This window comes from Neodiprion lecontei, chromosome 5, assembly GCF_021901455.1.
Source record: "Neodiprion lecontei isolate iyNeoLeco1 chromosome 5, iyNeoLeco1.1, whole genome shotgun sequence".
NCBI lineage: Eukaryota > Metazoa > Arthropoda > Insecta > Hymenoptera > Diprionidae > Neodiprion > Neodiprion lecontei.
In genome coordinates this window covers 33,377,845-33,395,468 of record NC_060264.1, presented here as the reverse complement: position 1 = coordinate 33,395,468, position 17,624 = coordinate 33,377,845, and the positions used below count along the sequence as shown (strand labels likewise).

The window sequence follows — 17,624 nt, the reverse complement described above, 5'->3', positions numbered from 1 at the left end:
CTTTCTGAAATATTATTACAATCACCTTCGAGCCTTTGCCCCCGAGCCAACCCCCCGCTTGTCATAAAATATATTACATATCTGGATATTATATACGTACACACACACACATGTATATATATACAATTATATACGTGTATATTTGTTTCCCCTGTGCGTTTCACTCTTTAACCGTTCAATGCGCATTTGTCTATCGTAAAATTATCCCGAAACCGTAAAAATAAGCAACGGTGAAACACAAATGAACAGGAAAAAAATAAAAAAATCGGACAAAATTCCGAACAATTGTTTTTGTTTAATTATTTTCGTATCGCGACGTCGGTTCGTTCGATTAAAAAAAATTCATACCCAAACGTGTGATGAGGTTTTGGAAAGAAGACTCATCGAATAAAATCAGACAAATTTTAAGCTACGTCGAAGAAAATTTTTATATCCGTGCGAAATTGTGCGAGAGAAATAAATTAAAAAAAAAAAAAAAAATCAATCAAATAAAAAATCGAGGAAAACCGAATCGCAACGTTATTCAATTTTGTGTAACGCGAGTAAGGAGAGGATAAGAAAAAAATTAAATAAGAAAGAGATTCCCGCGTTGATCTCTGGACCACAGCAACCGGGAGTCACACACACGCAAAAACACACAAACACACACACACACCTTTTATTATACCTTGTACCCTGCACACCATGCAAGGAAGATAAATTGTACTCATTATACCCTGTGATTTATTCGAAAGAGTGGCGGGGCCGAGGGGCTGCTGCCCGGGTGTCTTTTCCCGCATCTTCCCGCTTCTTCGGGAAACCTCTAGGTTATAGAAGTTTAAGTTAAAAGAAAAATAAGGCTTACGGGGTGTAAAGTTGCCCGAGCCGGAATCACCCGGTGGGAATATATTACAAAATTTTCTTCCTCGTCTTCTTCTTATTCTTCTTATATTAGGTGTGACAAAGACGTCGCGAAATAAAATCCTCATCTGAGGCCTCAGGTACGCGTAAAGAGAGAAAAAAACGAACAGAAAAAAAAAAAAAACAAAAACAAAAGTCAGTACGAAAAATCTGATCTACTGTCCAACAATAAAACAAAATAAGTAGGAAGCTGAAACGAAAATGCTAAATCGGATTCATTTTAGATCCGTTTAGTCAAAATAATACAATCGTACTTGAAAAAGTGTTATTATGTTTATTTTTTCAACCGCAGTTAGTGGAATAAGAGAGGGTGGGGGGGGGGGGGAGGTACAGCTGGGATGGTTCAAAATCGGAAGTTTTTTTTTTTTTCTTTTTTTCAAAGAAACTGAAACACTTTGAGTAATTTGGGTGCGAGTGCTTTGTGAATTCATAGTTTCAAGAACATTACTTATTGAGAAAGTTTTGTGACAATTTTTGGGCATTTGGAAGTATATTATGCCAGAAGAATCCGTATGCTTACGCTGCATGTATTAAGCGAGAAACCTTGCGTGGAATGAATTTCCACCTTTCGTACACTCTGTTAAAATTGCACCTTGCGCATCAACTTGATACGCGTCGAAAAGAGGATTTAATGAGGTAAATTTACTTTGTAAGATATGTTGTGGAAATGCGTACCTAAGACCTTTAAAAATATTTTAAACTTTTACCCGCATGAGAGAAAAAAAAAAAAAAAAAAATGATCTGAAATTCCTCTAAATGCCCCCTTGAGTGGAATTGATTTAATTTTTTTTTTTTTTTTTTTACCGTTTTGACAGCTTTTTTTTCAACTATCCAAATTCACTAATATTTTTCACACACTACCTGCAGCTTGGTACTGTAAAATTGCTTGGCTGAAATTGCGCGAAAATTATCATTCAGAATATTTCGAGGAAGTGTATTTTCAAAAGTCATCCTGAATTTTCATAATTTTTTCGTTCTTCACACGGTAATTTTTTTTTTCACAGGGTCATTTAGGCGAGAATCCTTTCGACAACGGGTCCTGGATCAAGGAACACTTTCAGCCAACAGCAGTGCCTTGGCAATCGAGCCTGAGAGGTCAATCACGATACGGTGTAAGTGAAACATTTATTTATTCTTTACACAACAATTTTTTTTTTTTTGTTTCGTTAGAATCTATTCATTAATTTTTCTTTCCTCGTTTATTTTTTCTTCTCTTTTTCTTTTTTCTTATTTATTCAACATTGTTTCGAAAAATACCGTGCGAAAAAAAATAATTTTCTGCCACATCGAGGTGTTGTAACAAAGCTTTGAAAAATACATAAATTTGAGATTAAAAATGAATAAAACAAAAAAAAAAATAAACGGTACCAAAAATATTCAGACGAATAATAATTGAACCTGGTTTACAAAGAGAAGAAAATTATACAATTTTTGAATTTTTTTTTCTTCTGCCTTGTGATTTTGAGGTAGGAAATTCGCATCGCATACTTCGGGGTTTCGACTGTATGCGGGAAAATAATTCTCCGGATACCGAATGTTCTCGAAAGAGGAACATTTATATCCACTCGTTGTCATCCGGCGAGTGTAAAAATTGCAGGGACCTCGGTTTTGTCCCTTTTCTCAGCAATTCCCCGTTTTTCCTCATTCCGAAATTTTCTTTTTCACTATATTCAACACCCCCTCAGGTATCTCGACTCGGATATGGTGGGTAGACAGTGTATAAAACGTGGGTGTATTAATAATTTGCTTTGTTTTCTCAAAAAGCTGTTTATCTTGCCTCGATTCTTTAAAAACTCGTCCCCTCGACGTCGTTCCTCCTTTTCCTCTTTCCTTCCTTCCTTCCTTCGTCTCGCCTTTTATTTTCCTTTAATTCCCTCCCTGTTCTAAATTCTTCTCTCATGATTCCTCTGCACTCTCGAATAGCTAGCTTGTGGAAAAATATTTAACATAATTATTTTGAGGTCGGTGGAAAAAATTGATGGGAAAATGTAAACCTCATTTTTTACCGTTTACCTGCGAAGAAAATCGTCGTTTTTACATCCGATCTTATTTTGCCGTTTGTGTCAGAGGATTGTCAAGATTTTTGTTTAACAATCTTTATTTACTACGATTCGAAACAAGCTTTCAATACATTGTACAGGGAATTCCATGCGAAACTGATCAACGTCCGACACTCACCGTTTCTGATTTTGTTTAAAATTTATTTAGCAATTGTCTCGACTCTGAAACAGTATTCTGAATTCTTGCAGATTTTTTCATGCAACTGCCCAATTATTTATAAATATTCAATGTGATTTTGAAAAAGATCTTATTTAAAATTCTTAGAAACTGTATTTTACATTGCACACATTTCGAGACTAGGTCCATGATGGGTCGATTTTTTTTTTACATATTCTTTCACCATTTTCAATCTTTTCAGCCAACTAAAACATTGTTCGAACGGCTTGAAAATTTCCGAAAAATTTCCAAAACTTCAGTTCTGCACATTACTAGGTTGCTTTCCATTATGAAGCGATTTCTGTCTGCTTTTTTTTGGCACATTCAACTTTTTCTTATCAACTTGATAACGAAACCGGTCTAGAAATGTTCTAAGTGAAAGATAGAAGTTTTGAGAATTTCTGTAAACTATCGGACCGTTTAAACAATCTTTCAGTTGAACAAGAAAATTGAAAGTTGAAGAAAAAAAAAAAAATAGAAGAATAATCGACTCATTCTGGACATAGTTTTGAAATGTTTGAAAAAAATACAGTTTTTGAGATTTTTAAAAAAGTGTCTTTATCAAAATCACTCTCAATATTTATAAATAGTTAACCAGTGAAAAAAAAGATCTGAAAAATTCAGGGTATCGTTTCAGCGTTGGGACGATTGCAAAAGAAATTTGGATCAAAATCAAAAGTATACGTATTATGGTTTAAAAATTAAAAAAAAAAAAAAAAAATCACACCAAGACCGAAACAAGACTCAAATAACGGCAATCGTTTTAAATTTTTTAATTTCTTCCTTAATACGTTCGATAAGCTCGTAGAAATTGGTTAAGGATCGAGAAGAATCGTTTCGTGCTACCTTTATTTATTTCTTTTTTTTTTTTTATCTTTTATCTCACGTCACAGCACGGTTACAATAAATAAGTTCCTATAGACCAGTAATACCCGTTATTCCAGAGATATAACAATACCGAGGGAAAGAAGTTACGCAGGCATAAAAGTCTCTCTATACGCCGCATTCAACGTTGTAACCGGGAGAGCTTTATCTTAACGATACGCGTGCCAATGCAGTTTTTCCATCATAAATGTTTGCGGGAACTTTCTTACGGGATATATTTGCACTCGGATTCGGAACAACGCGTATTTCTTTGTAATATCACGACCGAACGGCGAATCGGCATTGAATCGGTCAGTTAATTACGGCAATTAGGGCGCAAATGATTTTTATCAAAGCTAATTAACAATCCGGATGTGAAACACAGCCGCGCCTTTTACAAATCGTGAATTTTCAAAGGCTGATTCAACGAGTGGATCAAATACATGATAAATCAAAGAAGCGTAAAGAGAAGTGAAACGTCGAAGTGTTGCGTTGACCCTAAAAAAGTTACGGAAAAAGAACGACACGATTTCTAGTGATAATAACGTGAATTCCTTTTCTGTCCAGGTTTTTCAAAATTTGTTTTTTAACATTGCATTATTTTCAATTGGAATCTCGAGGCATAAGAATATAAATTTCGTGCGTTATGTTATTTTCAGTAAAGTTTTCATTTTTTTTATTTTCTGTATTTTTAGGTTACGTGGATACGTTAATTAATACCGATTTCAAGCAATGCCAGAGTTTAGACTCGCGACTCACGGATCGTTATCTAATCTACGTATATACGTATATATATATATATATACATGTATGTGTATGGATAACACGTATATACGTAGATTAGATAACGATCCGTGAGTCGCGAGTCTAAACTCTGACATTGCTTGAAATCGGTATTAATTAACGTATCCACGTAACCTAAAAATACAGAATATAAAAAAATTAAAATTTTACTGAAAATAACATAACGCACGAAATTCATATTTTTATGCCTCGAGATTATGTATGTATATGTATATATATATATATGTATGCTTGCCGACCAGGCGACATTCAATGAAATCTAATTATACTCTGACCGACGCTACGATCGATTGCCACTCTCCGAATGACGTGTAACGAAGTGCAGCGGAAACTGAAACGCGACCTTAACCCTGGGCTCTTCTCGTATGTAACACGAATATAACAGTTATCACTATGCGGCATCACTTTTTCTTTTTTTTTTTTATTTCCTCCTCTTCTCTTACTTCATACACATCTTTTTAACGATTAAAATTTATCCCGTCAATGTAATTGATAAGGCGTGCAATAACGTACCGCGGTGAAAGATAAGAGAGCGTTGAAACGTCGGCGAAAAGAGTTGAATGAATTGAATCGAGAATAGTGGAAAAGAAAGAAAGCAAAATAACGAAAATATAAAATAATAGACATGGTAAAAAAAAGTGAAGATGATACAGCGACGATGACGGAATAACGAGCGTGTGCAATTACTCCTCACTTTACAGACTTGTACGGAGATTTAAATCCGCGTTTTGTATTTCTCGTTGTATTTATCGGAATGCTGAGATACCATTTGAGGAGAGCAAGGTGACGTCAATAAAAGCCGGAGTCACCGAATACCGAGCACGTCATAATTCGTTGGAAATGTTGTTACGAGTCAACAACAGTTTTACTGCACTTTGTACACATATATCCACTCGAGTCTGTAATTGAGTTGCCGAGTAAGCACACGGAGTGATTATTTTAAGCAAGTCAAGATTTCGTGTAATTTAAAGCAGATAAATATTTATAATTACGTGTGCAGTATGCAAAAAAGTGTCGATATCTCAAATCAGCAGCTGGTGGATTATAATTGTAGAAATAGCTTGTCTGAGAATGTCATTTCTTTTTTATTCCACAACTCGAAGTTGCTTTTCATGCCGACAGACGGAGTAGGAAAGACGAATAAAGAGAGAGCGAGAGAGAGAGAGAGAGAGAGAGTGAGAGAAGGAGACTGAGAAAGAGGAAGAGGAGTTTCAACTCGCCCCAGGGTTTTAAGATATGCAGGACACACACTCTCTCCGTCTTTATTCTCCACTAGCTCTCGCGACTATTTTAATGCGAATTGGAGAGACAAGCCGCGGGAAGAAGATCCACTTCTTGATTACAGAACTTTTTACCTAATTACGTAACGTTGTTAGCATTTACAAACCCACCCGACGATTTCACACTCTGACTACTAATAAGACGCGGCGTCGATTAACCGAACCGAAATTATTATGTATCTGCACTTCTCTCACACACTTCAAGAATATTTCTGATCAATAATCTAGGCTGATTAGTAAACTCAGGTAAAAATGTATTACGTAATATCAAGTCAATGGTTTCTTAACCAAACTCACAATCAATGAGATTCTTGACCCAACATCTCCTTGAACAGTGCAGATAACTTCAGTCAATGAGGTTCTTAACCCAACATATCCCTGAACAGTGCAGATACCTCCAATCAATGAGGTTCCCAGCCCAACGTGTCCTTGAATAGTGCAGATGACTTGAATCAATTAGGTTCCTAATCCAACACGTCCTTGAACAGTGCGGATGACTCCAATCAATCATGTTCCTAATCCAGCATGTCATTGAGCAGTGCACATGACTTTAATCAATGAGATTACCAATCCAACATGTCCTTGAACGGTACAGATGGCTCCAATCAATGAGGTTCCTAAACCAACATGTCCATGAACAGTGCAGATGACTTCAATCAGATTCTTAACCCAACATGTGAAGTATGAATAGCTGAGATGACTATTCTAGACTCCATGCGATTTCAATATCTTCGATACGAGGATTCATCGTTCGTTCAAACCAATGACTCCGAAAGGCCCAATTTAAGGTTCTCCGGACATGCAGATCGCAACTCGTCATTTTTAACTCAGAGATAATAATATGTTCACTGCAGCAAATTACGAAGCATGACTTCAGCTCCAAAGCAAAGACGTTTAAGAACCTTGGATGAACCTTATAATCTTCTCTCTTTATTATTTTATAATCCACCCTACGGGATGTGAACGACGGGTCGCTGCTTCTTTCCCCTTCAGTGCACGTCTCCTTTTCAGTCTCAGACTCTCGAGTCTAGCCTGCAATGCAGCAGATCCTCGGAATTTCGTAGTTTCTTCCGAAAGCTGCCTGCCGCCGTTTCTATGTCGCATACTAATGCGCTTTCTCGTTAATTAATTATCGGTATGTGTCTCTGTCTATGTTCTCGGAGCGAGTCGCTAGTATATCGACGACTCGATCACGACTGGAACTGTATCGTTGTTTGGTTTCTCGTGGATTTCTCTCACTGCGGTAATTCGCACGAAATTCACAAAGGTGAAAATAAGGAGAGGAACGGAGGGCGCGAAACCGAGAAGTAAGGAGCTTGATGGCCGGTTTTCGCGCTGAATGCTAAACAAAAGTCTTACACGAGATGAATGACTCGACTCTCCGCATACCGAATTATTCGGTCACACCCAACTTCGGTTTCCTTTGAATTGAACCCCCAAAGTGGTTTAATTAGTACAAACCATGTACCGGGAATTTGTCTTCTATCATATCAAAGTGAAAAATCAATGACTCGTTGCTGCTGTTCTCCAGCAACGGTGTTTTAAGAATACCTTTCAACACCGCGGCGGTTCATTTAAGGGGGCTGAAATTAATCCGTGTTCGATTAGGCGTCCATGGTGGTGACCACTGTACACCTATTTGCCGGCAGCATCGCCTGGGCCAGCATCGAGGTTTCTCGATACACAGGGAGAAACTCACCGTCAACAGAACCTACCCCCATCCCTATCCCATCCTCAGAGCTATACAGACTATACAGCAAGGCACAACAAGTGGGGGGGATTTGCCAACCCCCGATAAATATATATAGAGAGAAACAGGCAGGCAAGCAGGCGCACGAAGCTCATCCCACGTGCTACGTATACCTATATACACCCTCGATTTGTCTCTCTTCCTCTCCCGCCGCGTATACCTTTGTCCGTCTCTCTCTAAACAACCCCTTGGAGGAAAAGAAACCCTCGCCGCGTCGACTCCTGTCTCTTATATCCTTCGAAGAATGTTGAAATCTCCGTTTCAAACGGTGTGTACATGCAAAAAAATTTACCATTTCATACGTGGGAATGAACTGCGATTAACGAATCTAGGGGTTAAAGTTATCTTAAATTTTTTCATCGATTGCACCGATGCTGGCTAATTTGTGATGTAGAATTTTTTCGAACACTTCCAATTTCCGTAAATCAAGTCCACCTCGTGCGTGTGAATAGTTCAAAACTAAAGCAGGTATCTGGTGAAGATCCATTCGAAAATTTTGATTTAAACAGAAATTTGGAAAAATCAATATTTTTATTACTGTTTTTCAACAAATCTCATCTGAATTTGATACATCGTAAGTTGCTGTCAGTTTGGATCTTCGGAATTTTTTCCAGAATTTTATAACGTCAAGATCGATAACGGTGAATAGATTTTATACATCACAGGTAATATGTAGTGAAAAAAAAATAGTTGTTGTATTCAATGTCCTGGTCCCCTTGATGATTGGAAAATTGACATGTTCGTGATGTCCAAAATCGATGTAATCCAACGTTTATCGTAGGCACTTTGGAAATCGACCTCGCAGCCTGTGGGAATTAGTTTATACGTATACACAGAAAGCTCGATACCGCTGTACCGCAGTGAAATTCTTAGTCGTGCTCAATAATTCAGGAAACAGGGAAATCTAATGAAAAATTTATAATCCATTCCCCCGGCGGCTGCCGAGTTCTTAGCTCGAACCTCAGACTGAGCCCCACCACCGTCTTTCCTGCACCTCTCAGATTCATGGAGTCAATTCACCTGAGGCAAGTTCTATTCCCTGCACATTATAAACCCGGCAGATTATACGTGCAGGGTATGGGTTTGTCTGGGCGTAACGTTTACCTAACGCGTCTTCCAAGTTCAGTTTAGAAACGGGATTGCAACGTGTCTTGTTTCCGATTCTGTTGCTCGAAAATAAATGTCTATTACATGCCAATTTTCAGCTAAATCTGTGAATATATGACACGATTTCAAGGATATAAGTGAAACTTGTTCATCTGTAAGACGGAAAATTTACAAATACGTTTGTCTTGTTTCTTCGGATAATATCACGACAGAATTCTAAAACAGTGTCTGAATGTTGATCTGCTTATTAGAGGTCAACAGTTAGATTTTACCATCTCTTGAAATTAGGATGGGAATATATTTTGACTCGATGTTCATAGATGGTATCAACGTTTGGACCATCGCACACGATGATAAAAATGCAAAGTGGACTTCTATAGACTATAATCTGAATTAATATTGATGGCAAACATGGTTCTATTATATAGTAGTTCGTACCGGTAAATGTTGGTCAATTTTAACACCACCATTTTTTACAGTGCCGTATTGTTGTTGAAACATAATATCAGATGGCAGGGTTGAAGTTTATGTTTATAGTAAGCGGAAAGATAACAGATGATGCACATTCTATTCGACGTCTACAACGAACTTGCAATCATCAGGCACATTAAGAATTCCAAGTGAATGTCGAGTGATTGGAATAGCGTGTATACGTAAAAGATCCATCGGAATGGACTGGGATGAGAAGAAAGCTTCAAAGGGTGAGAAACGCACGACTGTAGGTAAAAAACGGGTATCGCCTCTTCTCGATTCTGGTAATATGTGCGCAGGTGGGTGTATTCACTTAGATCAGGGCAGACGCGGGCGTACCTAGCGACTAGTGAGAAGCCCAGATGCCTGGGTTCGACCCCGGCAGCCTCGGCTGAGCCACCCCCAGACAAGCCCGGGTGCCCCTTCGCCTCGCCAGCTCTGCTTCACCCACCCCCGCCATCTTTCTCGCCTTGTTCTTGACTCGGCCAGTAATAACAGTCAAGATTGATAGTTGGAGAAAATCTGCGAGCGAGCCAGCCAACCCTGCGAAGCCATCTTCGATTTTATTCGGCTTCCCTCCCCTTCCCCACTTTCAACCTGCCCAGATTTGTTTCGGCCATTTTCCATTCTACTCTCTCTCTCTCGCTCTCTCTTTCTCCTTCTCTTTCACTTTTTCCTTCTCTTTCTCATTCCCCCCGTGTGTACAGAGAGTTTCCTCCCACATCCAGTCAGTGTCGGCAAACAAGAATGGTCGAAGAGTTCCTCAGAGAAATAGTTGATGCGCGTTGACTTCACTTGTCCATGTGAAAGAAGCAGGCCCATCAATTTTCGTATACCTACTCAGTGGAAGAGTGAAGTATGGATAAAAGAGATGCGGATCGATGGTGGTCAGAGATCGTAAGTGTCATAGATCCGGATGACACTCGAATGGACCATCGCCCGATGGTGGGAAATCTCGAGGAGAGCAGCCCTCTCTCGCTCTCTCTCTCTCTTTCGATCTCTCTACGGCAGTAATAAGAGCGCACCTTGCATCTTGATGCCGGGAGGACCTCGCCTGTGGGAGAAGGAGAAGGCGAAGGAGAAGTTGGAGGTGGAGGTGGATGACGCGGAGGATGAGGATGAGGATGAGGATGAGGAGATGGTGAGGTTGTAGGCGGTGCTGAGAGAATTCTGCGGGGGCGTGTCGCTCGGCAGGGCAGGTGGAAAGGTGCGCGTCCACGACGTCGACTCCGCCTTTCGACGGCGACGATGCCACGACGAGAGGAGAGGAGAGAAGAGAAGAGGAAAGGCAGAGGAGAGGCTAGTCGACGTGCGAGAGGAGGAGGAGGATGAGGAGGAGGAGGAGGAGGAGGAGGAGGAGGAGGAAGAGGAGGAGGAGGAGGAGGAGGAGGAGGAGGAGGAGGAGGAGGAGGAGGAGGAGGAGGAGGAGGAGGAGGAGGAGGAAGAGGAGGAGGAGGAGGAGGAGGAGGAGGAGGAGGAGGAGGAGAAGGAGGAGGAGGAGGAGGAGGAAGAGGAGGAGGAGGAGGTTCTGACCACCGGAGAGAGAAGGAGAGGAGAGTGATGAGGGAGAGGGCCTCTGCAGAACCAGCCTCGCACAGTGTCAACGCCCCGGTGACGTCCGGAACCTATGGATGAGACTCTAGGATGCACCGGGAATATTATCCCGTTCAATTTTTCTCGCAAATATTCAACGCCACGCTTCGAGCACCGTAAATATGCATCGAGGTGGCCAGCATCGCGGAATCAAACGCCTCCGTGGTACCGAAGAATGATTCTCTAGTCTCTCCTGCAGCAAATGCCTCGGTTTCGAACCTATCGACCAAACCGTATTGGCTGTTTCATCATCGCACGACAAACACACGAGTAGATTAAACAAGCCTTCCTTTTCTCAAAACCACTCAAATACTCGAGACGTACATATTATTACACCAAGCAACTTATAGAATCCCGTAGCATTATGATGTCCTGGTGGTGGTTTGCCCAGTTGGCTGATCAAACATCTCGAATCCAGATACAGAACATTCGTAGTCATCGAGTTCTTATGCAGCTGCGGGACGGTCTTTAGATATGAACTTTGAAGTGTTCAAGCAACATCCCGCGAAAGCATTTGATTGTGGTCTTCAGAAGTCTGTTCAAGAATTCGACGTCGATGCTGGTATGACTTGTTGTTCTAGTTTCGCAGCCTATAGAATCCCATAGCAACTTCCGATGTTATCCTAATGATGGTTCACCCAGTTGACTGTTAAACCATATCCGAGTTCTCCTGGAGCTATACGGCCATGTTTTCGAGTGATCTTTCAAGAGTCGAAGCAGCCTCCCAATAAAAAAACAATTAATCCTGGCGTTCAAGAACGTGTTCAACAATTCGACGTTAATGCAGCAGAGATATATGGTTCCAACTTGGCAACCTATAAAATTCCATAGTATCTTTCAATGTTATCCCAATGGTGGTTCACCCAGTTGACTGTTAAAACATATCGAATCCAGCCATATGATATTCGTGGTTACCGAGTTCTTCTAGAGCTATATAGGGCCATGTTTTCGAGTGATCTTTCAAGAGTCAATGCAGCATCCCGTAAGAGCAATTAATCCTGGTGTTCAGGAACGTGTTCAAGGTTTCGACGTGAATGCAGCAGAGACATATGGTTCCATTTTGGCCTGTTGAACTGTAGACGGCACGGGGCTCCCAGCACCCTCAGAGAGGAACCACCGGCTATTACACCGTCTCCTAAGCTATTACGCCATCTGGAGAAGTGAGGTGGGTTAAGCGAGGTGATGTATTGAGATCCCATTGTATCCTGGGAATCCCCCAAGATTGCCAAACGAGCTCACTCCTCCTCCTGGTCCCCGGCAGCGGAGCCGCACCTCGGGGCTTTCCACCCACGTGATACGTCACTCCTATTACCATATCCTCTCCTCGGAATCCTGGCGACTGGAAAACCGACGCCGCTTCTCTCATGGTGGAAAAAAATCCTTGCACTAATTATCGCCGGGCTGTATATTGATTCCATTCTGACGACGCCGAGTGGTTCTCGCCTCTTTCTGTCCCACCGTGATGATATGTATATACATGCGGAGAAAGAGGAACGGGAAAGAGCCGCGGACTGCTCGGCGAGGGAAATTCAAATTTTTGCATCAATAGTCCCGCTCCGTTCTACCGAGCTCTCTGCTCCAGACGACGCTCTCCCATAACAACCTGTGTTATTTTATCGGAGGTATAGGACTAGCTCAAACACGGCCGTGTGCAGAGTCGCACACATGGAACGCTCGCAGGCGCGCTCTTCATTTGAATCGAATTTTCACCCCCCCTTTCACAAGGCGTCTGGATATTTCCGATCGAGTTTTGCACCCTCTTTGAAATGCGCTGGTCTTCGAATGGTCGAATTTCGTGACCATGTGAGTTAATCATGAATACCAATACCAAATTTTCAAAAACCGTTGGATGATCGATTCTCAAGATTTCGCCAAGACTTCTTTCCTCGCGAGTATTCTCATTCCGATCTTCTTTCCCATGACACACAATATCTAACAGTGAGGCGTTGCAGTTTATTCCCCGAAGGCAGACGAGACGGATTCGCACCGTCGCGTAGATCATCTAACGCCAGCTGTATGGAAGTTCGTTGAAACGGAGCAAGCTGAAACTTTCAGGAAAGATATTCCGCGATTGCGTCATCGTAAATAAAACTTATGACAGAACCACGGTGTTTCCATGATCTGTGACGAAGAGAGGGAAGAATGTGCGAGCTGATTTCATAGAATCTCGTGCTATGTGAAGTTTAAAAAAAGATTCGCATCCGTCTTTACGAGTAGAACAGAGATATCGGTGAAAGTTCGTATGCGAAAGGTAGAATATTAGAAACTGTGTTCGATTGAAGATGAGTTTGAAGTTCGTGAGGTTAGCGTAACGAGAGATTGTCATTGAAAAAATCGGTATTCCACAACTTTGGTATCGTTTGAAATTCAGTCAACCATGTGTCGCTATAATAAAGCAAGACATGTTGATATTTCCCAAGTTCGAATCCTTCAAAGCATTTTCAAAATGAATGCAAAGTAATTCGTGTAAAATGTTGTTTCCATATTTCGTTTCGTCAACGCAACGACTTCAATCTCGTGATTATTATCAGGTCCAGGCACGTGCTTGAAACTGAAAATTTTGTTTGCAATTCAGCAAGTCATCGTCGTCTCGTTTGAACAGATTCCCACTCAGCGTGTTTTGTCTACATCAACATATAATGAGCAATAAATGACTGCATAGTGTTCGTAATATTAATCGCATATTAAAAACACACGTGATGTCAAATTTCGATTAAATAATTCGTACCACTATGCAACAAGCCTATAAAAAACGAGTAAAATGAACAACGAAAAATATTATATATATATATATATATATTTGCGTATATTTATATCCATTTCCACTTGGCGCGTCGAGTTTACCTTAAACAGTTAATTCCCTGGACAAATTTTGAACATATGTCGACTTTTGGTTGGTCAAACACGATCGTCATTCGCCCGAAATTGTATGGTGAAATAAATTGTTGAAGTAGAGCTCGAGTAGCGCGTGACATTGGATTTTTATTTTATTTTACGTTATTTTTATTATTCTTTATTTTCTTTATTTTTTTTTTTTTTTTTGAGGAGGGTCGGCTTTACCAATCGAAGCTTGTTCCGCATCCCATGCTGGTGCGGATATCATTGTACACATAGCAACAATATCCGGTACTGAGTTTTGTCACAGAGGAGAAAGATACCGTCGCGTCGACACGAATAGATAGATAGTGACCGTGCCGCAGAATATACACGTGCCTATGTGTAACTTGTATATGTATGCACAATATAAACAGTTATCGATTGAATTGTATTGCTCATATTACGATAGAGGTATGGCCATATAAGCATTTCGGTGTATCTACAACTGTTGTCACGGAGAAAAAATTATTGCTACATATGTTGCGCTCTATTTTTCACTTCATTCGAATATTTTACATCACACTTCATTTCTTTTGAATATTTTTTATCATCTGTACAGAGCTCTGAAAAGTTCATTTGAAAACTTTTACTGAATCTTATTTCAGCATACCATAGTTGTCCGATTTATGTGACGGTTTTATCGCCACATCGGAATTGTGAACACTGTGAGCTGTAAAAATATCACACAATTTTGAATCTTAGCATTCGTGCGAGTACTAAAGTTTCTTACTTCGCATGCAAACTATCTTTTCACGTCAGATCGAATGTGGAATGTTGCAACAAAGAATTGAAATGCTTGTTTTAATTTTAATTGACGTTATATTCCGTATAAAGTTTGAACTGAAAGATATTCGCAGTTACCGTGGAATTTTTGTTAGCGAGAAAAGAATTTTCTTAGGCGCATGAAACGTGTCTGAGTTTTATGATTTTTTTTTTTTTTTTTTTTCCTTCCAACTCTCGGAAATTAGGTTTTTGAGAAATAAAAAGCCGGGGCCGAAGAACGAATTGTATACGTGACAGAATTCGTGCCTTCTGAATGAAATAATTATCCACCTGCAGCGTCGCGTCGCTAGGAAGAGTTTTCAAGAAAACTGGTTCAAAGCACAGTGACGAAACAAGTGGGGTTAAAATCCGTAGCAAAGTGTGGAGTGGGGATATAAAAAAAAAAAAGTGATAAAAGCGTAAAATTCTGTGCAATAACACGTATTCGAAATTAATAATTCCTTTCACTTGCGGATGGGAAAAGACAGTCGAGATATTGCGTTAAGAGAGAAGAAGAGGCGGCGAAACGACTGGTGTAGAGTAGGGTCCTCGTAAAACCCAGAAGAGGACGCGTCGGAAGTCGTCAGGACATTATTAGGACCTCGGGAAAGACCCTCGGTGTTGACTGTTGCGCCCCGGTGTGTCGTCGTCCTTCGACCGGCGCGAATAGATATTCCCGTCACGTCCACATCCTTCGAAATCCCTTATACCCTTATACCTCTGGACTCGACTGATCCTCAACTCCTTGATCCACTCGTTCCCCTAGTCCCCCCATTTTTGAATTCCGAATTTTCACCGAATGCCGATGCAATTTACCTTGGGAGAAAAAGAATTGAGCTATTGAAAAACGGGCGCATCGGACGGGTTTTCACGAGGAATTAATCGCTCATGGATTTAATGTACATCTGATTTCGATGTTACAAAGGTTTCAAAAGATTTCAAAAGATTACAGAGATTTCAGGGACTTTGAGAAATTTTCAAAGATTATTAAAAATTTCACAAGTTTGCAAAAGATTTCAAGAGATTTCATACGATTTCAAAAGATTACCAGAGAATTCGCATGGTTCGAAATATCACTAAGATCTCAACAAGTACAAAAGATTTGAAATGATTTCAGTGGATTTCAAAAGATTTCAACATATTTCAAACGATTTCAAAAGATTACAAGAGATATCGGATGATTTCAAACATCTCGAAGATCACGAGAATTTCGAAGGATTTCAAGATTTGTAATCTTTTGCGGAGATTTCAGAACATTTCCAAAAATTATGAAAGACTTTAAACGATTTCAAAAGATTCCAACAAATTTCAGAAGGTCACAAAGATTTCAAGAGACTCGACAAGATTCTCGGAAAGGTTTACACCAGATTTCAGGGGTTGTTAATCTCTCGGGTTTTTAGAAATGTAGAAAAATCGTTTTCGATTTTTTACTTCATCTTTTCGTTTGTTTTGTGTATCGAAGGACCGTAATGAGTGGGGGAAAAAACGGCTGCGCAAAGTTCGATGCCGAGACAGCTACCCGCAGAATTCACGGGAGCCTTTATATTCTTTCTCTTACTTCCAGTTCGATGAAAATTTACATTTCCCTTTTCTCCCTGTATAAAACTGTCTGTTTATCCCACTTTCTTTTAAAGAGCTGCTGGTGGTCTTACCCCGTCCCCATTCTCATCCCGGCCGGTTCTCAACCCCCGCTATTCCTCACCCCCAAAATCAACCCCCGTAAGGCTCACCCGCCTCACGTTATATCTCACCGTCGAGGGGTCGAGGAGTCCTTCGCATTTAGAAGAAAATTACGCGTCTCGGCTGCACCCAATAATCGGCGAATAGAGTGTTTCACTATTTTTCAGGCTACTCCGTTGTCTGCTTTTTGTGCTTTTTCCAGCCTCAATCACCGGAGATACACAATTTTTCCGCAAAGCTGTTGAATTCGATTATCAGACAAGAGATAAAAATATACCGTTTTCGTATCGAGGTCAATCAAAGACGAGTCTTTCGTTTCATCCTGATTTTCCATTTTCTTTTACTGCACGGATTTTCTTGAGTGCGGTTGTACAGATTTCCTTAAATACTGCGAGGAGGGGCTGAAACTGAGCTTTCTCTTAATAAAGCGAGCTTACCTTACTAAATAGAAACATTTTTCTACCGCGTGCTCGAGAGTGGCCGAGTCGAGTGAGTTTTCCTAGGCTTGTTATTAGCCACATCCTTATTATCCCATGCAACGTATTCTACGTGGCTCTACGTGAGCCAAAAATTCCAAACCGTGACGAAATTATTATTACTATTATCAAGCATAAACGATGAATTATGAACAACTGAAGGATGTTGGCAAATATTGAAAAAATTGTTGACAATCTTACTTGCTAATTTTTTTCTCCCCAACCAGCTCCGGAAAATGATTGAATTGAGATGATGGTAGAAAATTCTTCATGGGGTTTGTTCCTTCCTTTTCCGTCGTGATGGTAATAAAAAAGCAGGAGATGCCAACGCCAGGCGAAAGCGCTGAGCTCTTGGTTTTCACGATATCTTTCTTATTATATTTTATTTCATTTTCTGTTTTTTTTTTCTTTTTCTTTTTCTTTCCTCCTCTTCTTCTACTTCTTCTTCTTTCACTGGCACATGCAGGCAAGCGGGGGTATTTTACAGAGTCAAGACGACGCGACTCCCTCCGTAGCTGCGGGACTGCGCGTTGTCGCTGTTTGACGAGTCGTGATAATTGGAGATTTAAAATAAGACAACAGGAGGCGAGGTATTGGGTTGGATAAAAAAACTCGACTAAGCCTGGCGAGGAAAATCGCGTCGGATTTTGCCGAGAAGAAATGTATAAGGGGGGACGTCGAATATTTATTGGCGCACGAGAAAATAAAAAAAAAAAAAAAAAAACAAACAAAAGTGCTTATGACTCGATGCAAAAGAAGAAGAAAAACAGAAAATAAGAAACCGAGTGAACAAATCTGTGAGTGACGATGATTGGAAAAAAATTCTGTGTGATTGATTAAAAA

At 40.3% G+C, this 17,624-nt stretch overlaps 1 protein-coding gene across 4 annotated transcripts in view; it reads left to right on the top strand.

The window, feature by feature from the left end:
* LOC107227598 (forkhead box protein P1) overlaps positions 1-17,624 on the top strand; it is a 215,469-nt gene that overhangs the window by 92,568 nt on the left and 105,277 nt on the right. For all 4 annotated transcript variants that reach the window (XM_046739554.1, XM_046739553.1, XM_046739558.1 and 1 more), the window contains one exon: positions 1,905-2,012. In XM_046739554.1, coding sequence (XP_046595510.1) covers positions 1,905-2,012 — 108 coding nt within the window. The remainder of the gene's footprint in view (positions 1-1,904; positions 2,013-17,624) is intronic.